This window comes from Sebastes umbrosus, chromosome 1 (assembly GCF_015220745.1).
Source record: "Sebastes umbrosus isolate fSebUmb1 chromosome 1, fSebUmb1.pri, whole genome shotgun sequence".
In the NCBI taxonomy this organism is placed as follows: Eukaryota; Metazoa; Chordata; class Actinopteri; order Perciformes; family Sebastidae; genus Sebastes; species Sebastes umbrosus.
In genome coordinates, this window is record NC_051269.1 from 29,058,642 (window position 1) to 29,080,315 (window position 21,674).

Below are 21,674 nucleotides of genomic sequence, written 5' to 3' on the forward strand. Positions count from 1 at the left end.
TGGGGGGGGGTACGCCAGGATTTGTCTGCTCTGAGGTTGTCAAAATCTTAATTCGTAATAAAACACTTATTGTACAATTTATACAAAAAGTCTGTATATAAAACTATTGGTAAGACTTCATTTTACTGGTAATTAGTTGATAATTAGCAAGTAACCTATTAGAAAGTTGATTTAATAAAAAAAGACCTTAATACAGTGAATCACCGTATTCAAATTGAGGATTTTGTTCGAGGATTTGTAAACTTTGGGTGATGATGACGTCATAAAATATGGGTGAGCCTCAGCTTTTCTTAGATTCAAGAAGGGGGATGGGGGACGGGGGCTTCAGGGAAGATAGGTTGAGAACCACTGGCCATTGACAACCATTTGTCTCTTCCTGTCTTTGTTTCAGACCGTATGGATCTGGAAGAGCCACAGAAGGTAGACAAGCTGCAGGAGCCGTTGCTCGAGGCTCTGAAGATCTACACCCGCCGCAGACGCCCAAACAAGCCTCATATGTTTCCCCGCATGCTGATGAAAGTCACAGACCTCCGAGGAATCAGCACTAAAGGTCAGCTGAGGTTTTACGTACCAATACCACAGATTAGAAGTAGGGCTGGGTAACAAACCTACCAACATGTGTCCTCAGTACTGACGAACTGTAAAGTACTGAAAGTTAAGATATTTGTCAGGGATATTTGTCTCGGGCTCCAAGCCACTGCATCACACAACATACCAAGAGCTAACAGTTTTAACCTGGAGGGGAACCGGAGGGTGGGCATTACGCTTCCGCGACATCGCGGTCCCGCCACCGTAAATCATTAACGTGAGCGCTGTGCAGTGCAGCGGCGATAAGCTAACCAGTGGGACACACACACAGCTTCCATTCACATGATAAGTATCGAATGAAGTACTCTATTGGTATCGGTATCATTTTAAGGGTACTGGCATCGTCATTTTTTAAACGATACCCAGCCCTAGTGAGAGGCTTTCTCCTGTCCTTTTTTATACACTACCCATTAAATAAATATTTGTGTGTGTGTTTGCCTGTAGGTGCAGAAAGAGCCATCACACTGAAGACGGAGATCCCGGGCCCCATGCCTCCATTGATCAGGGAGATGCTGGAGAACCCCGAGCTCTTCGAGGACAGCAGCGACTCAGGGGACAGCGCCGCGGCCGCTCCCCCTGCCGTTCAAGCCATCAAACAAGAGGAGAAGGCCACGGACGAGTCGACCGTTGAGGAGGAAGAGGAGGAGGAAGAGGACGACTACTGGGACGAGGAGAAAGAGCGAAGGGCGGACAGTGACGGGGAGCCGTCGGGGGAGGCGGCAGCGGGCGTGCAAAAGAAAGGCGTGACTGGGAAAACACAGTGAGAGAGACATGATGATGCTGCTTCCGCCTTCAGATCACTGAGCCCTCGCCCAGCAATATCTCCTCCCAGAAACCTCACAGAATTAGGCTCTTATACAACTACGGTGTTGCATACAGCACATATTTACATATACTGTACATGTTGACTGAAAGGAAAATGTGTTAAATTCAACATAGGAAGCAACGAGTGGGAGAAGCGAAAGCACTAAATGTCAGTGGGCTGAGGAGAACGCCATGAAAAATCACTGTGCCAAAATGAGACTGTCTAAAAGATATTTCAAAAGTGTTTCGTCCACCCAAAGAGGAACGAGAGGTGGTGGACAGAAGAGAATGCACTCCTCCGCTATCTATAAGGGCTATGCTTTATATATAATTGATGATAACAGTACATTGCAACAACAGAACTCTATGTGGTGTCCATTTTGCCGCAAACGTCTTCTCAGAATTCCTTTTATTACGATTCAGAGATATGCGACTTATTTTTTTATTGTATGGTTTTTCTAAGCATGTACACATTTCTGTTCTGTCTCTGTGTTGCTTATTTTGGTATATTTTTTCACTCAGTCCTGCTCACGTTTGACTGGACATATGTGATTTTTCTTCTTTAATTTTATGCATTTCTGCGTGATTGGACACGGTGAAAAAGCAATAGCAAAGATAGTAAAGAGAGCAATAGCAAAGAGAGAGCAGGACTCAAACTCAACCAGCACGTGGTATGAAAATCTCTGATGGGTAAAACTAGAGGATAAGAGGTGCTCAGATCTGGTGCTTGTGATGCAAATAAGACTAAAACATATAATGCAAAACAATGCAGCACCACCTCTCGACAAAAACACACAATCATTTTTAAAAGACTAATGAATCTGCAGGGTAGATTTAACGTCATCACACAATCTCAGGTTGATTCTGTCGGGGCCACGTCTCACCTGTCAATACAGTATTTTCTCAGAAATGCTCTGACATAACGGCTCCAACAAAAACAATCTTCCTACACCAAGGAGTAGTGATTATTAAAAATTGACATTTTTGACCATGCTGTACATGTGCATGCCCTTAGTACAGCAACGTAAGCCATAATATTTTAATTTTGTAAGAGTGTGCAAAGAATGGACATAACCCGTAACAGCAGTTTACTTCACAGAAAACCTCAGGTGTGTATGTGTGTGTGCATGAGTGTGTAACTGAGAGCATTTACCAATACACAGAGATGTGATGTTACCGTCATTACTGCCATAATCCACAGTGAGCATTTATGCAGAATTATTCGTATCTTTAAAAACGCACATAGCGTTTGTAGCAAAAAACGTTTAAAAATTCACTCACCCAAAGACGTGTGTTGGACAGTAGGACATTGATGCCGATGCAAGCTGACCAAGAATCACATGATCCATTAACTGAGGTTTCAACCGTCCAACATAATCAACAACAAAACAAAAAGCTTTACATTGGGTGACCCCGTCTGCTGAAGCACAGGACGATAGTTTCAAATAATGTGTGTGCTGTATCTAATGAGTGATGGATTTTGTAAAATAAATACTTATAATTTGTTTTTCATTGAGACTATAAAGCTTTTTTTTCTACGCAAGATGTATAAAAATGTCATTACCTGTATTGAAAGACAATGTGAGTGTCCGTAATAGTTGTAAAGGAAAAGATTCTCCATCAGCGTGTTCAGTCCTTCATGTACAGCTGCAACGGACTTTTGATGTTGATATGAGGGATAAAAAGATGAAGCTAGTGTATCTGAAAAAAGGACTGCATGTTTCTGATAATCATATATGGAGACATTCACTCCCTGAATGGAGCAGAGAGAGAAGATGTAGAGAATATAAGCAGGAAACAGATGCTACATGAAACACACCAGGAGCTTTGGAGCAGTGACCATGTATACAAGTTAGATTTCGTCTTTAGCACCAGATGTAAAGCCATCAAGTACACAGAAGTTGATTCAAGTATTAAATAATCAACACCGATGCCATAATGATGTTTTTAGACTGTTAAATTGTCATTTGTTATATTATAGGTTGAACATCGCAATCATATGACTGAGGTCAAAAGATAAGAGTTATCGTCAGTGTTTATCTTCATTCTGTTTCTCTTCATCTGTCACACACAGAGACGCACAGTCAATATTTTGCACATCGTCAGCCAACTCTACATACTATGTTATTTTATTATTTAAATATCACATAACTACGATATTTCATAATAACACGTTTTCCTGTTTTTTCTTCGTCATCTGTTTCTTAAGCTATTTTCTTGAATTTGAGCTGGTGCAATAACAAGCCATGGAAGAGGTCACAAAGGCCTCAGCTCTATATGTAAGCATGTAAGAAAAATAATAATAAAAAAAGAAGACCAAAGATATTACATTACATTTGGACAAAAACAGACAAAACATTACTTAATACAACTTCTATTAAGGTCATTGATGTGAAATATATTCACTTTGTATTGTGTGATAGAGGAAAACGTCATGATCTCACATGACTTTTGAAGCTGGAACCATCTTATCTCTGTTACATGTCGTTGTTTTTTAACTGATGTCTTTTTATAAACACAATCTTTATAGTGTGCAAATAACTTGTGTTCATGTTCAGGGATTCAGACACCTCATTATTTCAATTGGACTTATACCAAACTAACTGACACACACACACACACAGACACGGAAAAACAAAGACTGGGCTGATCTGTTCTTGTTTTTACATTTTGATTTTTGCTTATTTGTTGCTTGTTGTTTGCTTATTTGTTATTTGTCTTTCTTGTATTTTGATAAAGGCGCTTTTTGTTCTCAGACCATTCAGCGTCCAATTGTCGTCTTCTTTGCCATCACTTTACACACCTTTACACGGAAAGAATGGAAACTTACAAAATACAGACTGCCATCAACATTTATTTATCATCACATATTATTAAAGAGCCCAACAGATCAATAAATAAAAGTATCATAAATTAACTTTCATGCTCGTCCAACCTGACGCTGTGCTCCACGAGCTGCAACAGTACATTTCACACTTGACTATAACACACACACACACACACACACTTTTGACACGGTTTCAGGATTCACACTCACATGCAGAGAGGTTATGGGCTGATATGCCAACAAAACAAGATGTATTAAATCCAAGCTAATCATGGCATCAACGACACTTTTCTCAAAAGTGTTGCAACAATTAATCAGCAAAAAAAACAACTAAAAAGAAATCTAGGGATTACAAATTGAGTCTAAAATAAACTGAAAGATCTTTTTAGACAATTAGTGTCTGCATATGAAAGTCTAAAGAGTTTTATTAATCCTTAAACAGTAATAAAAACATTAGCCATACTAGTAAACAACATTCTGGACACTTAAGACTTACATTTTGTGGTTTACACAATTTGTGCCGTGAGATAAAAGCTCTGCACTCTAAATATGACCTTCATGAAGGTCATTTCTACATGAACAGCTACAAAACAACAGTAGAATAATCCCAACGGTTTTCTTAGGACATCCATGAACTTTCATTGAAGTGGTAAACAAGGAACTTGCTGTCCATCTTTCTTTTTGTTACCACATGGGGGAGTCGGCCAGCTCACTGCAGAGACACAGAGGATGGAAAGATTTACAGAAGGGTAAAAATAATAAATAGACAACACTCCTGCTGATCTCCTGCTTGCACAACATGGCTGCTATTTTTACTCTTATTATTATCATATCATGTACACTTTTATTTTTACTCTCTAGTGCTCTCTGTGACTCGTCCCACGAGAAAAGAAAGTGCCCAGTAAGTGGAAGGACAGCTTTTCTAAACCAGTCTGCCAGGGAGGAGAGACTGCGAATGAAGTCATCACATGATATTTTAGGAGAGGTGATTCCAGTCAAGGCGGAGGGAAACAGGGTGTGTACTGTGTGGCTGGTAGAAAGCCAGAATTGTCACCTCAGGACGGGGTCGACGAGTTCTTTTAGGATCAGCTGCTTCCCTTCACCAGCTTGGGGCTCACAGTGCTGACGCGTCACATCCTGAGTGGTCACACAGAAGCAGAGATGGATGTAAACTCAAGATTATCTGTCGTTTTGTAATATACGCGCCAAAAATTTTTTGTGTGAGAAACAATTATGTGGATCAATGTTTGTATTTTTTTTAATCTAATGTATAATTAATTTGATTAGCATCTAAATATCTAGTTCTTAGATTTATATTATTATCTTCAAATATAATCTCAGTCACATTTCAAAATAAAGTGCCGCAATTCATTTTACTGCTGTGGATTTGTAAAACAAGATAAGAAGCAAGATAAGAAAGCTCATAACTCATCTCATTTGAGCATTTACATGTCATTTTTTTCATTTTGTAACAAGACTGTTGGTGACAAGGGAGCAAAACTGACTAGTCTGTCTGCAAGCCTGATCTGCAGTTACTTCTTGGATCCATCGTTTGGATGCCTCAACGTATCCTGCCTTAACGAGGATATAGACTTTACATGCTTTCTGTAAAATAAGTAAAATATAAATATTTTTTCTATTCTCTGTATAGGCTCCCATGTTTGTCTTAAAACCTAGGAGTACTTTCCATTGCTGATGTATAGAAACAACTTTTTTCTGTGTTATTTCTTCATAATATTTTGTTAGTATTATGTTGATCATGTGATTGCCTCCCATTGGTTGTCGATACCATATAAGTGAGGCCACATTCGCTTTGTCGGTTTGTTTTAAGCCCGGACGAAAGCTTTTTCTTTTATTTAACAATTTACCCACTATAATAAAAGTTTTTTTAATACATTTCATTCCTCTTTTGCCACTTATTTTAGTATTTTGGAATGCCTGGCTCACCTTCCTGTCTATCCTGATCTATACTAAATCTCAGGCTTGAATGTCAGCTCTGTGAGACCAGTACAGGGTGGAGAGATTCACCTATCAGTACACAGGGGAGGAGTTTAGAGAAGGGGAGGTTATATAAAGGCTGGGTGTGGTCTGTTCAAATCCTTTGCACAACACCATGCTGCCACACCAGTAAGTTTGTTTGATATGACTTATGTCTTTTGAGTTATGTCTACATGCATCCTGACTTCCTAACAGATCATGTTGTTTTGGAGCTGTGTGATGTACTTACCCGTGAGGTAAAGTCAAAACCAGGAAATAATGCAAACTGTTTAAATTAGAGAAAGAAGAGAAAGATGTTTGTTTATTTTGTTATCTGCTGATTATGTTTGCTGTAATTAGGATGCTGATGAAGAAACTTAAAGGCACGGTCGGTGACCTTCAGAAACAAGCAAGAGTACACTCGAATTTTTTAAAATGATCCAACTGAAAAACCGAACCCAGTGTTGCCAACTCTTTTCCAATGAAAGTAGCTAGCAGCACTACAGTAGCTCCAAAAGGCCCTGAATCTAGAGAGAAAGTCACCAAATCTCCTTCCAAAGACACTTCCCCCAAAATGATCATTATGAACATAAACATATAATAATGAACGTAAACAACAAACATGGCTATTGTTAGTACTCAGCAGCTTGTGGAAGACTCCGGTGATGTGCACTAAGTGCATGCAGGCAGGTAGACAGACAGACAGGTAGCCCGCTCAATAATGAAATGATTGAACAGGTTTATTACAGTCCTGCAACTGTCACAGATACTGGAATATTTTTTTTCTTTTCGTCAAAGCATTTGATTTATTGGTTGCTGTCGAGGTGTAACGACAATTTCAACTAATATAACAGAAAATGTTTCTAAAATCTTGTACCCTACCTTTAAAGGATTCCTTTAAAAAGTGGTTGCATTATTAACGTAAGCTAACTTACGTACTTTTTGTTTATTATTCTTAGTTACGGTATGCATGGCAATATATTGATTTATGTTTATTTATTGTACAGAAATGAATCATCCATTCCCCTCACTCAATAAATGCTTAAATGGCTCTTGTATCCTTGTGTTTAATGTACACACTAGGGCTGTCACGATATACACTACACAATTATCATGGCGACAAGAATTCACAATAACAATATTACAATATCTATAGAAAATATATCGGTCAAATTCATTTTTGTTATTGTGCGTTTTGTCTCTTTTTTGGCAAATTAGTTACACTCAAAATACAAGTGTATGGAGGCGGAGCGAGAGATTCTCTAACCAACTGTACAAAAGCATGATTTAAGATTATTTACACAATCGTGTGTATTAACATGATATCAATATTTAATTTTTTAAATATCATGGATATTGTCAATACTGGTCAACCTTATACTCTGTAATCAGACAATAATAATCTGATTTACATCACATGTCAAATTCAGATTATAAGTATTTTAATTCAGTAGTCTAAAACTCTGATCGTTGACCTTCAGTACGCTGATTGTGGATAATGTGAAACAAACTGTGATCAAATAATCAAGTCAATAATATATTATTTTGAGAGATAAGAAAATAACATTTTTGTATTCACAGATGTTAAAAAAAATTTGATTGTCATAAGATGTTATTTATCCAGTAAGATGTTGGCTGAGGAATAATAACTGTCCGAGCTTCTCTGTGAATTTACCACTTTAGTGTTTGGGGTTATAACGTCTTTGTTCCATGTTTCCTCTTTTAAACGTGACCCGGTTAGAATAAACACTTTGTCATGACTTCTTTCTACCAGTCAGCGTTAAACCTCCGTGTTCAACAATGCAACTGGAGCAAATAACTCGCAGGACGAGGGATACTAGTCAAATATTTGCCCACCCAGGTGTGTTGGCTCTGATGCAGGTGGTGTTACACTCTGTTTGGTTTATGTGTGAATAGGATGGCTCACCTGTGTGTCAGAAGCTGGTGTGTGCTCTTTGCTTTGGATGTGTGTCTCATCAGCGAGGAGCTCAGCTCTGTCGGGCCGTTCCAGGTGAGAGGACAGGGAAAGAGGCAAACAGACTGATCTGGGGGAAGCATCCTCTTCATCCTCAGAAGAAGAGCTGGGAGCTGTTTAAAACCAGTGTAGAGTCTTTGTTTGGTACTCATTACAGTGCAGTGAAATAGCAGTACTGCTGTGTACAAAGAGATGTCATTACTCACAGTTGCATTTGTGAATTTCCCCATTTGATTTAGTTTCTGGCTCAGACCCCAACCTCTGCTCTAACTGATGGATGTAGTCCAGCAGGTCCTGAGTGTCCAGTTTCAAACCCACACATTTGAAGAGGAGGAAGAAGACGAGAAATAAGAACTCAATTAAGTAAACTGGTGTTGAACAAAAGTATTCACATCAAAATATACAGTACTTAAAGAAGCAAAAGTAGTAATTATGCTAGAGCTGCAGTGACTAATTGATTAATCTAGTAGTTGTCAACTATTGAATGACTCACCAACTATTTTAGTTATTATTATTATTTTGATAATCGGTTTGAGTAACTTTTAAAGAAAAAATCTGAAAAAAAAATCTCTGATTCCAGCTTCTTAAATGTCAATATTTTGTGGTTTCTTTTCTCCTTAATGACAGTAAACTGAATATCTTTGAGTTGTGGACAAAACAAGACATTTGAGGAGGTCATCTTGGACTTTGGGAAACACTGATCGACATTTTTCACCATTTTCTGACATTTTATAGACCAAAACAACTAATCGATTAATCCATTTCAGAATAATGTACATCATTGGATTATAATAATTAATGTTTACATCACTTTAATGTTTCAGTTTTAAAGCCTTATTACATAACAATATATCATAATCTATTTGTTGATTATATTTTGTTTTATTAATCTGAATCTGCAAAGTAACTAAATCATCAAATAAATGTAGTGGAGTAAAAAGTACAATATTTCTCTCTGAAATGTAGTGGTGAACAGTAGCAGTAAATGGAAATACCTAAGTACTTTAACATTGTACTTTAGTACAGTACTTGAGTAAATGTACCTGGTTACTTTCTCACCACTAATATGAGCTTGAAAACTGTAAACGTCTGACTGATTATATATTTGACGAGGCCGCACTGAGTCAGTGCACCTTTATGATAATCACATGCAGTTTGGGGCAAGTCATAGTCAAGTCAGCACACTGACACACTGACAGCTGTTGTTGCCTGTTGGGCTGCAGTTTGCCAAGTTATGATTTGAGCATATTTTTTATGCTAAATGCAGTACCTGTGAGGGTTTCTGGACAATATTTATCATTGTTTTGTGTTAATTGAGTTCCAATAATAAATATATCCATACATTTGCATAAAGCAAGCATATTTGCCCACACCCATGTTGATAAGAGTATTAAATACTTGACAAATCTCCCTTAAAGGTAGATTTTGAACAAGTAAAAAATGTACGATTAATCACGATTAACTATGGCCAATCATGCGATTAATCGCAATTAAATATTTTAATCAATTGACAGCCCTAAAAGTGATATAAGATGGATATGTGGTCTGGTGTTGGATCCTTGCCTGTTTGTCCTCCTGCTGCTCCTCTCTCTCTTTCTGGGCCTTCCTCATGCTGGCCTTCAGCTCTTGGAGTTCTCTCTTAGCATCACTCAGCAGCACCTGCAGGGGGCAGCAGCATTAAGATCATCTGAACACCCACACCTCTGACCTGGCTTGTCCTCTTTCCTGCTGTTGTTGATCGCATGGCAGTGAGGAGAAATGTTTACTCGCTGTTCATGGAAGCTTGTCTATTTGTGCCAGCATGCGAGTAATGAAAGAGCTACGCGGAACTCTGGCATCGTTCTACAGTTTCCAAAATGTAATCTGAGCAACTGATGATGCAGATTTGTGGCACATGAGCAGTTATATTTAGAGCTGAATGTGTTTGTGTGTTGAATAATAGTGACTGCGATGCACTTTAACCCCCTGAGATCCGCCGATCCCCACCGACTTCACTGTCTTTCAGAAGCAGGTTCAGTTTTAGAGCTAGAGAAAAGGTACTGATGTTACCTGAAACTAGAAAATCTAAGGAATCCAATGACACCATGTCATGTTAGCTTGTCGGGAAGGAGGCTCAATAACGCTTCAACGTTAAGCTAAATTTTGGTGAGGAAAAACTTGCATGGCCATTTTCACAGTCCCTTTGACCTCTGACCTCAAGATATGTGAATAAAAACTCTTGTGGGTTTAATGAGCCAAATATTTTTAATTTGACCTCACTGTATAAAATGACCTGTGGTGACCTCTAGGATAATCACAGCCTCATGACACCTTACAGCCACAAACTAGAGACCTAGAGCATTCAGAGGATGGATGGCTTTCCTAGCTAGATTGACAATAAGGTGGTTTCTGAGCAGTTTCCAGAACGGAAATGCTCGCCATCCAATCGTTGAAAAATGCATTTCTTACAGAAATCTCCAAGTTTTTGATACCAAATCACAGCATGACTTTTTCTATGGTGTTCCTCAAGGTCTTGGTGTCTTAATGTGGTATTTTGGAGGGATTATTGATCATTTTTATCAATTCTCGAGTGGACAAAAATGGTTAAATTTAGCACCAAATCTGTGTAACAAATGGAATCAACCCAAAAATTTGCTTCAATAACTTATTAGACACAATAGTTCATGGGAATGACCCTCATATACTTATATCATAATGTTCTAAGCCCTTATAGACTATCACAATTTAATTAATTCATGTTTATTTCTGATTAATGACAAGAACAGCTTGACACACGGCCTTGACACACAGTGCTGAGCTGCATCTCAAATTAATCTTCAGGTTCCCAGCTTTCAGATGAAATACACCACTTCTTTGTAACATCTACTGTTGACTTGCTATCTCCCCCTAAAGTCCCCCTGTACCCACCTAAAAAAGACAAAAACGGGTCTATTGTGGGTCTCAGAGGGTTAATTTACTTACTCGATTGCAATCTCTCTCTTGCCCAAGCTTTGCCTCGAGTTTCTCCCTCTCCATCCTCTCCTCTTGGAACCACTCCTCCTTCCTCTGCACCTCCCAGCTCAGATCTTGTAATTTCTTTGCATCTGTCTGCATTTAAAAAAAATCAAGTTTAACAGCAGAGTCAGGACGACATATATACTATAGGTGTGTATGTGCTTTTTCTGTGTCCTCACTTCTGCTACATGTTTGTAAGCCTCTCTCTCTAAAGCCCAGTTGGCCCGCTCCTCCCTGAGGACCAGGTTCTCCTCTGACAGCAGCAGGGTGAGCTGGGCCACCTGAAGCCGGGCTTGATGCAGCTCGGTCTGGGTGTGACCCTGACGGGTGCCCAGATCTCTCAGCTCCCTACGCAGACTCTCGGCCACATGCTCACTGGCATCCAGACGCTCCTGCAGCCCTCGTACCTCCACCAGAGAAGTTTCGTTCTCCACCTGCACAGAGACGAGAGGGAACAGCCGAGGTGAAAACAAGTTCAACTTGGCAAGATGACACCTAACCATTTAAATCTGGCCTGGGTCCAGTTAGTCTTGTGTGGCAGAGCTGCCTGTCCTCTTTCGCCCTCTCTGACGAAGCTGTGTTCAAGAAGCACCAACCAATTACCTGCAGACACTTTCTCTTTTCCTCATCGTGTTTCATTTGACTGGATGTTTTCTTCACTCTCTCCTTCAGCCTGTGGGACAAAATGTTAGTTTTAGGCCCACGGAAATAAAAATACCAAGACAAATGTGTAAGCTAGCATATGTCCAGTGGTGGAATGCAACTAAGTACATTTACTCAAGTACAATTCAAGAGTTTTATTTGTCACATACTCATACAGGATGTGCAGTGAAATGAAACGTGTCAGTGCTCACAGGGTTGTGCAAAGAACAACTATACAAATATATTTGCACTTAAGTACAATTTTGAGGTACTTGTACTTTATTTGGGTATTTCCATTTTATGCCAGGCCTACTTTCTACCCCCAGAAGCAAATACTGTTTACTCCACTACTTTTATTTGATACCTTTAGTCATTAGTTACTTTGCAGATTCAGATTATTAATACAAAATAGTAATCAACTAATAAATGATGATGTATTAAGCTATCCAGCAATATAGACAATCATTGAAATGAGTTCCACCTTTACCAGCTGCAACATTAAAGTAATTTACATTACATTAATTCATCCATAATTATAACCCAATACTATAATATACATTTTTCTGAAATGAACCATTCTGCATAATGACTACTTTTACTTGTAACAGAGTAATTCTACACTGTGGTATTACTACTTTTACTTAAACCTGCAGTAGTAATTGTAATTCAAGTGTTCTGAGAGAAAACTGGACTTTTGCACCTCAAGTTTCTTCCACCACTGCATATGTCTCAAACACTTGCCTTTCCAGCTCCACGTTTTCGTCTTTCTCCCTGTCATTCAGGAGCTTGATGTCCTCCTCCAGGTCTCTGATTCGCTGCAGACTCTCATCTTTTTCAGCCATGAGTTTACTCAGTTCAGAGGTCAGATTTTCCTGACTATATTTCACATTCTTTCAATGTTGTGGAGAGAAGAAAAAATAATTATACATAATTTTCCCATTTGTGTATTTTTAACCAAAAAGTGACTGAAATTCAGAACTTTGGAGGTAAAAATGAGATTGCTACCCCAAGAAATGTGGTGGCCTGAGCTGTCTGTACCTTGTGTTTTCCCTCCATGTTCTTCAACATGTCACTGTTGTGTCTCAGGTTGTCTCTGTAATCTGAGATCTCCTCCTTCATTGCTTCTCTTTCACGTTCCCACTCCTCCCTTGCTTTTCTGCTGTTCTCTTTCTCATTCTCCATCTCCTCTTTTGCTACGTCAAGAGTCTGCTGTATATCCGCTTGTTTTTTCCAGCTTTCCTCCAGCTGACTCTGGGTAGAGAGACGGGGAGATTCAAACACTTTAACATGAAATAAAATAAATTATCATGTAGTGGTTCTGGTACACAGAAGTTGCACTAAAGGGCCGTGCTCTTATTATTACTGTAAAGGGAAGAGTAGCTTATCAGGAATGTTTGAATGCAATAGTGAAGTTTTTTTTATTATTTCCACCTGCAGCAGCTGGGCCCTGGGGATGACCAGGAGCAGCTCCTCCTCTCCGTCCTCCTCCTCTTGTTCCTCCTTCAGAGTCTCCAGCTCCTCCAGCGGCTTGGGAGCACGGAACGTGAAGGTGCGACTACGGGCACACACCTTTCCCATCTTATCCACATATATAAACTGATACTCTGCAGCACTGGGGCGGGGCAGGTAGGATGCTGTATCAAGTAGATATGTAATGTATATTAGATGTATATTATTATTATATAATAAGAAATATATTTAGTTATTAATTACAAAAAAGTTGTATTATAAGTATTACAGAATAAAAAACGTGAATAGTGGAGCACAACTATAATAAGCTCAATACTACGTTTACATGCAAACTAATATTCCACTATTATTCCGAATATCATATTCTGAATTTGATACGAGTCATGTAAATGGCATATTCCGTTTGGATATTCTGAATTAGGCTTTATTTTGAATGTAACATTTTCCGATTAAGACGTGGAATATGCCGATATTATTCAGGTTTTAGGAGCTTTTTTTTGGACATGTGTACAGCCCCAAATTGTGGAAAAACTTGCAAAAACTCACGAGACTCTGCCTGATGATTTATCCTAACCTTAACCTTTCGAGGTCAATGTCTAACCTTATCTACTCAAGGTCAATGCTTAACCTTAACTATTCGAGGCCGATGCCTAACCTTAACCATTCAAGGCCGATGCCTAACCTTAACTATTCGAGGCCGATGCCTAACCTGAACTATTCGAGATCAATGCCTAACCTGAACTTTTCGAGGTCAATGCCTAACCTTAACTATACATGCCCAAAAGAAAGGCCCACATTTCTGGTCAGAACAGATACTTTTAAACATGATGAAAGACTTGGATATCAACAGGTTTTTGAATATACCCTGACCTTTTCAAGAAGGTGGTTGAAGGAATGAAATTAATATCTCCATAACGCGGCATTGACGGTGGTATTTTTGATGTATTAAACATCTTTTGTTCCAAGAAACTGCACAGCATTAACTTAACAGCAGACCTCCAGAGGTTGAACTAGCTGCTGTGATGTGGCAGTGTACTTCAGGGTGTGTCGGTACACTCTGACATCACTACTGGGTGTGGTTACAGGTACGACAGAGCACATGTCTGACTGACCACACCCAACCATCAGTGATGCAATGTGTGGACTATTGAATTATATTTTTAAATGTTTGGCTGAATTCTTACCCTGGAAAAGTGCACAGCAGTTGACACTGGTACCCTCAGTGTAGCCTTCAGGGACAAGAACCCATGTATACGTGTGATACTGTTTGACTGAAGAACAGCCCACCTGTGACATGATAACAAACACATTTAAGACCACAAAGACATACAGATGTGCCTCCCCACCACTACCCCGTGACACAGAACTTATTTTGCTAAAATGTTCTCTCTTTCAGTGTGGGGAGGAATGATGCTAAAGTGGGTGACTTTACCTCGAAAATCCCTATCCAGTCACTGCTGCTCCACTGATGGTCAGAGGTCAGACTGTAGTGGCACTCCACTCTGGTTTGGGGGAAGTACAGTTGCCCCACATTACGAAACACCACCGAGGCCTGTTTATCCATGGTAATAGGAAGCTGCGCTCTTTAGGAAGAAAACAGACATGGTGGATCCAGGGAAATGAGCTCCAGTTTCAGTCTGGAGGAGAACAGCTGATGAAAGGTGATAGCAGAGTCGGATCAGGAATGCAGCTTGATCACAACACCAGCCGCCTATGTGGCCATACAATATGTTCATAAACAACAAGCTCGTAAACCTACTGAGCGCTGAGGTTATACCATGTAATCTGCAAAAAAACACAACACTGCCCCATTGTATAGGCTACTTGTGTGAGGATGAATATATACATTTTGATAAATTCATTATTAATCAATTATTGAAACAGTTTTTAGTGTTAGTTATTGATCATAAAAGACAGCCCTTAGCCAACTAATAGATACGCTTTATATTCCAATACTGAAACAATGATTGTTTTCTATGTCTTATATTTAATTCGGAAAAATACACCAACCAAAACTAAATTTGGAAATTAAGTAAAGTATTCAATCAAGTAATACATGCTCGTAAATGTGTGCTGTTAATTAAAGATTAGAATAAAAAATAAAACGCATCATCCCTTCCTTTTTCTGCCTATTCACAAGTTAACAGATAAATCTTGTCTTTCATTTTTTGTTTTATTAAGTGCAGTTCTATCTGCTATAATTTAGTATTCAAGGCTTTCTAAGAACATGTGATAGCTGTATGCTTAATTTACAAATTACCTTTGTGGTGTTCATGTCTTTCTTACCTTATTCTGCTGAGAAAACGAATGCAATGTCTTTTCTGCTACTCGTGAAGGATAGAGCTGTGGATCAATCTGTGGATGGTGATGAGCAATCTTGTTTGGTACCAGAGTTTCACAACATGTAAAGTAAAACTAGTGATGCTGGGTGACTCATGGGAGACTCATGGGAGACTCATGGGAGATGCAGTTTATGAGTGCACAGCTCATCACAAGGCCGAGCAGTGCTGTGGACTTCCACTCCCATTATAGGACTTAGTTATGGGATACAGGATCTGCTGCTGCTGCTTATTGCTCATTGCAATTCTCAGTAGTGGCAGTGGGGGGTGTGAGGAAAGGGGGGCACTATGCTAAAGGCTGAACCTCTCTCTTAATAACAACTTAAGTGAACCCACTATCCTGGAATCAGTGAAAGACATAAAAATGGCAGAAGCCCTAGTCCAACAACAGACGTCCACTATATGATGCAAACTGTGGATATTTCCTGCATTTTCCTGTAAAACTGCTCTGAAAATACTGAAGCAGAGATGAGCTTCATTAGTTTTCAACAGTGTTTTATGTAAAACTCATCAGTCATTTCCGTGTCTCAGTGATTTGGATACTGCCTACACATTTCATATTCTGTAAATTTGACTTTTATTCTCAAACTGTGATTGCGTAAGAATTGTGGTCCCACTTGTGTACACTTGATGGCAGCGTAGTTTTAGCACAAACCCACATTCAATAAGTGAGTTGTGGTTTCGGTGCTTTTAGGGGACAAAAGTAAATAAAAACAGAACCCTGATGATTATCAGATTAGTGTATTGAAACTGTTAGAGAGATGAATGCAGGTCTGCTGGGTGAAGAATGGACACAATATCCCCGTTAACACAGATCCAGCTCACTGTGTTATGTTATGACTGGTGGTGAAGTTTTCATTTAGATGTCGTTATTTTAGAATAAATCAATTGATCTCGCATCTTCTGCCCCTCTAGGATCTCTGTCTCTCTAAATGCCAAAAAAAATTCTGCTCTCTGTGTGTTATTGGTGGAAAATGTGATTTAAGTTCTTGCTTTCAGTTGCGGGCAGACAATAGCTGCTGAAAGGAGGAACTTTCAAACCCATTTTGTAATAGCCTTTTCACAGCAACCATTTTAACGTAGTAGGTAAAGCACTTTACGAATAACATTAATGATGGCTCCATTGATGTATAACAGACCGTTGCTATGGCCGCAGTTCTGATGTTGGACTCTGGCGGACCGTTTTTGTATCAAATTATTGATTTCTTAAGTAAGTAGCCGTGTAATAAGCCGTCTTGCAATGCCCTGTCTGGGTTTATTTCACAACAATGAGCGACCCGCTGTACATTATCCCTTACTTAGCATATTATCAAGCTAACATGCAAAATATCAGCCTTAGTTAGTTAGTCAGTTAACATTCATCTTTGAAGCACCAGAGGCAGAAAATCTCATATTTCATCATTTTGTTTATTTAAACAGAAATAAACAGAATTGGTCAAATTGTGGATAAAATGTGTAAACATTAACAAATAAAACACATTATCAAAATAAATGACAATTAAAATGACATTTCAAAAAAGAGAAAAGAAAAAAGAACAGTCTTGTACAGTGATCTAGCATGAACAATACCTAACTATTAACTCAATAGTTTTGTCATATACATGTTTCTCATTACCTCTGTGATGTCACCATTCAAAAACTACAGTAGGACAGTAAAGTGTGTACTTGTTTTTCTTCCTGAGGATGGCACCTTTATGGATTTTTTTTGGAAACAAAGAACATGCAAGACCTTGTTTACATAATGTATGAAGAAAAGTTGACAATTGTTCAACTTGGTAAATTAATACCTTTTGAAAATCGATTAAAATGTCTAATATGTGCACTCACAGTGCTGCATTTTGAAATCTATTTTTCTATTGTCATGTTTAATGCTCAGTGTGTGTCCCAATATGCATCATTAGCTAATACATATTGAGACAGGCTGTTTCTGTGGTAAGGCTTCATTTAAAGTTTCACACACATTTTAAGTATAGGGCATTTTGATGAATGCAATTACCTGACAAGAACTCTTGAACACTGAATTTTCATCATCACCCTGAGCTTACCCTTTGACTAGAAACCTACAAATGTATCCAGAGCACTTTGTACCAGCATTAGTGTTTATATTTAGTTTTACAGTGCTTAGCATGCACTGATCTGTAAAGAAAACCCATCTCGAAATGAAGCGACAGATCCTCACAGAAGAAGAAGAAAACTGACGTGTTTGCAGCAGTAGTGATGGCAGACGTGGAAGGCGTGATAAGCTCTCCTTGGAGCTGCTCAGACACAGACTGAGCTGTGAGGGAAAAATGTGAACTTGTACTTTTTAGCAGTGTAAACTGAGTCTCTTACTCAAACGCCTCACATCATGATCCATTGTCAGATGAAGCGCACTCTATTGATGAGACACGTCCAGCAGCGACAAGACGCCAAGTTCTGCCAACTTAGCTTTGGCTACTTCCTCCCAGCCCTTATTGGCTAGCGGGTTCCTGGGCGACGGATGCATGATGCCCTCGACCCGCACGTTGACACCTGCTGCTGACAGAGCTCGCCGTGCCCGCTGCTCTGCCACCCTTCCAACCCCGATCACCATGGAGACGCCCAGTGCCTCCACCGCCTGGCACAGTGCAATGTCACACAGGGCCAAGAGGGCTTCTCGTTCACCTGCAGGCAGCTCGGGGGGCGTTAAATTCTTCCCACTGGCAGCGATGAAGATGAGCGGGCATAGATTGTGCACAAAGCAGTGCTGGAAGAAAAGCGCCGGTTCGCCGCACAACTTCCTGAAGAAGCCCCAGAAACGTGCGCCACTCACTTCCTTCTGAGTGCAGGCAAGTCCTGTGATCCGCCGCTTTGGATGCTCGTCATCAGGATGACCGACCTCCCCTGTGATCTTCAGCCAATCAACAACTGACCTCACTTCTCCGAAGGGGACCTGTGCAAAGAAACGTAGATCATTTATATTATATATCATTATATATTTATATTTATTTTTTTGAACACATCATAGATACAACATTTACTGCAGTAAATTACATCGATTGAAACAAGTCAGAAGAAGTAACCCGACATCTGGTGATGAAAACTGGGAAAATATAGCTCAAACTGGGAGACTAGGAAACAGTAGGAACATGACTCATATTAATTTTAATGCATGATCCCTCCACAGCACAGGTATTCAAAACAGATAATGCATATTGTACCTTTCAACATATTGTAATTCAAGTGCTCTGAGAGAAAATTAGACTTCCGCACCTCCTCATGGCTCTGTTTACAGGCTTTAAAAAATCTAGCCTGTGACGGGAGACTTTGGCCAATCACAGGTCATTTCAGAGAGAGAGAGCGTTCCTATTGGCTGTTCATCATTCGATGGAGTCAGCTGTCAATCACTCTCAAACTCTGATCAAACGGTCAAACTAGGCAGCACTGATCTAATATGAATCAATATTCTGTTACTGTAATGCCTAATTCAAGCCTCAAATGTTTTCAGAAACATCTTGTAGTGCACGGTTTAGCTGTTCGCGAGTGATTGACAGCTGCTCAGAGATGGCAGGCTCCAGCTCGGCTCTGATTGGTTGTTGCAGATGCCGTTAGGAGCACCGGAGGACACAGAGGCACATGATGTTTTTTTTCAGATTACCTGTCTCATGCACTACTGTCAGGATATAGTGACCGTTTTATAAAAGATAACTTTTTTTTAAAGGGACTGTTTGCAAGAATCAGAAATTGGTTGTAACAGCGACACCTGTGGCCGTTAAGTCAACGAAAGTCAGCGTCCTGTTGCTCGCCCTCGCCCGTGTGCACGCGCTAACTGAATGTGAGCAGCATCCATCAAAACAGTGAGACGACACACGTCAGCTAAAACCACAATATCACTATATTTCACCCGCTTGGCAGGAATGTTAGCTGACCAGACGAAGGTCTCTCCATGAATCAATGCTGATCCTAGTGTTGGCTTTTCCTGCTTCAGCCTCCTGACCGCAGCCGGAGGGCGAGTTGAGCGAGCGAGTTGAGCGAGCGAGTTGAGCGAGCGAGAACGAGCGCGGCGTGTGAGTGAAGGCAGGCAGGCAGAGGAGCAGAGGAGCAGAGTACAGCAGAGACTCCGGCCCTGGAGACCAAAGCTACGATCTCCCCTGCGTCCTCCGACCGCGGCCAACACTGTTTAACAAGACGGGCTTCACTAGATATAACTTTGCGGTTTGGTGCTTCTGTGTAGTTTGTGTTGGAGTCTTGTCTGAACAGCGTAGCCACACGTGAGCGTGCATGGGACACCGACCTGGATTGATTTATACGTGTAAGAAGTTACAAACAGTCCCTTTAAATCACATTTGCTCCAATTCTACCTACTGCAGCTTTAACCTGACCCATTTGTTTCACAGAACCATCTGAGAAGCTGTCATTGGAAACTGTTTGGAAAAGGCCAGGTGATTGGATGATCCATCTGTCAATCAAAGTATAAAAAAACACAGTGACTATGTTTCTTTCAGGGCCCCTGGTGGTCTGCAAGAGGCGAGGCTACTCCAGCTGAGCATGACTCTCACTGTTGTTGTTGTTGTTGTTGTTGTTGTTGTTGTTGTTTGTGGAAGCTTCCGCATTCAGTCCATCATGCATCAGCCTGCTACTAAACTCTCCATGCCCCCGTGCTCATCTACCTGTGTGACATGCATAATGACAGTATGTAGATGCTGAGCTCACCCCGGTCTGAGCCATGCCGAAAGGTCCCGGATTCATCCCCAGAAACAGGATCCTCTGTCCGGCCTGACAGTACGTCTCCACGTAGCAGCGGTGCGTGTCCCAGGCGTACTCCAGCGGGTTGTAGATGAACCGGACCGGCTCGCTGAAGGAGAGCCGCCGGAGGTGAGCGTTCAGCTCCAGTTCAACCTGCAGGAACCTGCAGGAGGGAGTGATGTTGAGCTGCGGTGCTGCAGGTTGTAATGCTGGTTGTTCCTCTGATTCACACAAAGACAGAAGTCCTTTCTCTCCATCTCCAGCAGCGAGCTCAGCCGGGTCACCTGACATCTTTAACTGAAAAGCGTTTTACACGAGTGCTGGTTTGTCCGATAAAAACAAAGCATTTACACTTTATGACAACTCCCCTAAAAGGTTTGTGTACAGTGCTGTAGGCTTCTTCTTCTTTGGTGTTTATTGGCCAAACCAAACCAGCTTATAGTGGCATTACCGCCTCCTACTGGACTGGAGTGGAGTGGGGAGCAGTAGACTGGCAGGAAAAAAAATAAATACAAAATAATAAAAAAAAAAATTAAATTAAAATAAAATAAATAATAATAATAACTAACAAAAATAAATAATAATAATAATAATAATAATAATAATAATAATAATAATAATAATAATAATTAAGTGTGGAGCAGTAGACTGGCAGGAGAATAAATTAATAAAATAAAAAATAAAAATACATAAATTAAAATTAAAGATAATACTAATAATAACTAACAAAAATAAATAATAATAATAATAATAATAATAATAATAATAATTAAGTGTGGAGCAGTAGACTGGCAGGAGAATAAATTAATAAAATAAAAAATAAAAATACATAAATTAAAATTAAAGATAATACTAATAATAACTAACTAAAATAAAATAATAATAATAATAATAATAATTAAGTGTGGAGCAGTAGACTGGCAGGAGAATTTTTTTTTTAATTAAAATTAAATTATATTAAAAAATAAATAGAATTTAAAAAATGCATAAATACAAATTTTAATTAAAAATAATGATAACTAACTAAAATAAAATAATAATAATAATAATAATAATTAAGTGTGGAGCAGTAGACTGGCAGGAGAATAAATTAATAAAATAAAAAATAAAAATACATAAATTAAAATTAAAGATAATACTAATAATAACTAACAAAAATAAATAATAATAATAATAATAATAATAATAATAATTAAGTGTGGAGCAGTAGACTGGCAGGAGAATAAATTAATAAAATAAAAAATAAAAATACATAAATTAAAATTAAAGATAATACTAATAATAACTAACTAAAATAAAATAATAATAATAATAATAATAATAATTAAGTGTGGAGCAGTAGACTGGCAGGAGA

The 21,674-nt window shown here is 39.3% G+C and overlaps 3 protein-coding genes and 1 long non-coding RNA gene across 15 annotated transcripts in view; 2 read left to right on the forward strand and 2 right to left on the reverse strand.

Annotated features, from left to right (window-relative positions):
• Nucleotides 1-4,152, forward strand: part of LOC119491402 (retinoic acid receptor gamma-A-like) — a 94,091-nt gene extending 89,939 nt beyond the window's left edge. For all 8 annotated transcript variants that reach the window (XM_037775423.1, XM_037775412.1, XM_037775465.1 and 5 more), the window contains 2 exons: nucleotides 392-550; nucleotides 1,033-4,152. In XM_037775423.1, the coding sequence (XP_037631351.1) occupies nucleotides 392-550; nucleotides 1,033-1,352 (479 nt within the window). In that variant the 3' untranslated portion in view covers nucleotides 1,353-4,152. The remainder of the gene's footprint in view (nucleotides 1-391; nucleotides 551-1,032) is intronic.
• A 76-nt stretch (nucleotides 4,153-4,228) lies between these two features.
• Nucleotides 4,229-15,747, reverse strand: LOC119491376 (calcium-binding and coiled-coil domain-containing protein 1-like). 5 transcript variants are annotated; one of them, XM_037775347.1, is made up of 15 exons: nucleotides 15,564-15,747; nucleotides 14,710-14,928; nucleotides 14,462-14,564; nucleotides 13,239-13,441; nucleotides 12,813-13,058; nucleotides 12,549-12,697; nucleotides 11,769-11,838; nucleotides 11,345-11,599; nucleotides 11,133-11,258; nucleotides 9,735-9,830; nucleotides 8,378-8,465; nucleotides 8,124-8,284; nucleotides 6,447-6,482; nucleotides 5,274-5,356; nucleotides 4,229-4,931 (listed from the first exon to the last, which is right to left on the reverse strand). In XM_037775347.1, exons 2-15 carry the CDS (start codon nucleotides 14,839-14,841, stop codon nucleotides 4,904-4,906), a joined length of 1,776 nt encoding a protein of 591 aa, XP_037631275.1. In that variant the 5' UTR covers nucleotides 14,842-14,928; nucleotides 15,564-15,747; the 3' UTR covers nucleotides 4,229-4,903. The 5 variants fall into 5 exon arrangements, with proteins under 5 accessions (XP_037631275.1, XP_037631265.1, XP_037631284.1 ...); XM_037775337.1 differs by having other exon boundaries at nucleotides 14,710-14,860; nucleotides 15,564-15,746; XM_037775356.1 differs by having other exon boundaries at nucleotides 12,846-13,058; nucleotides 14,710-14,860; nucleotides 15,564-15,744.
• LOC119491466 lies at nucleotides 13,243-15,382 on the forward strand. Its single transcript, XR_005207615.1, has 2 exons — nucleotides 13,243-13,356; nucleotides 14,674-15,382. It is a non-coding gene; the product is annotated as an uncharacterized LOC119491466 (long non-coding RNA).
• A 1,257-nt stretch (nucleotides 15,748-17,004) lies between the features above and the next one.
• On the reverse strand, nucleotides 17,005-20,735 carry smug1 (single-strand-selective monofunctional uracil-DNA glycosylase 1). The gene is made up of 2 exons (XM_037787498.1): nucleotides 20,288-20,735; nucleotides 17,005-18,527 (listed from the first exon to the last, which is right to left on the reverse strand). The coding sequence occupies exons 1-2, from the start codon at nucleotides 20,609-20,611 to the stop codon at nucleotides 17,991-17,993; spliced, it is 861 nt and encodes a 286-aa protein (XP_037643426.1). The 5' UTR covers nucleotides 20,612-20,735; the 3' UTR covers nucleotides 17,005-17,990.
• Between the last annotated feature and the right edge of the window lie 939 nt (nucleotides 20,736-21,674).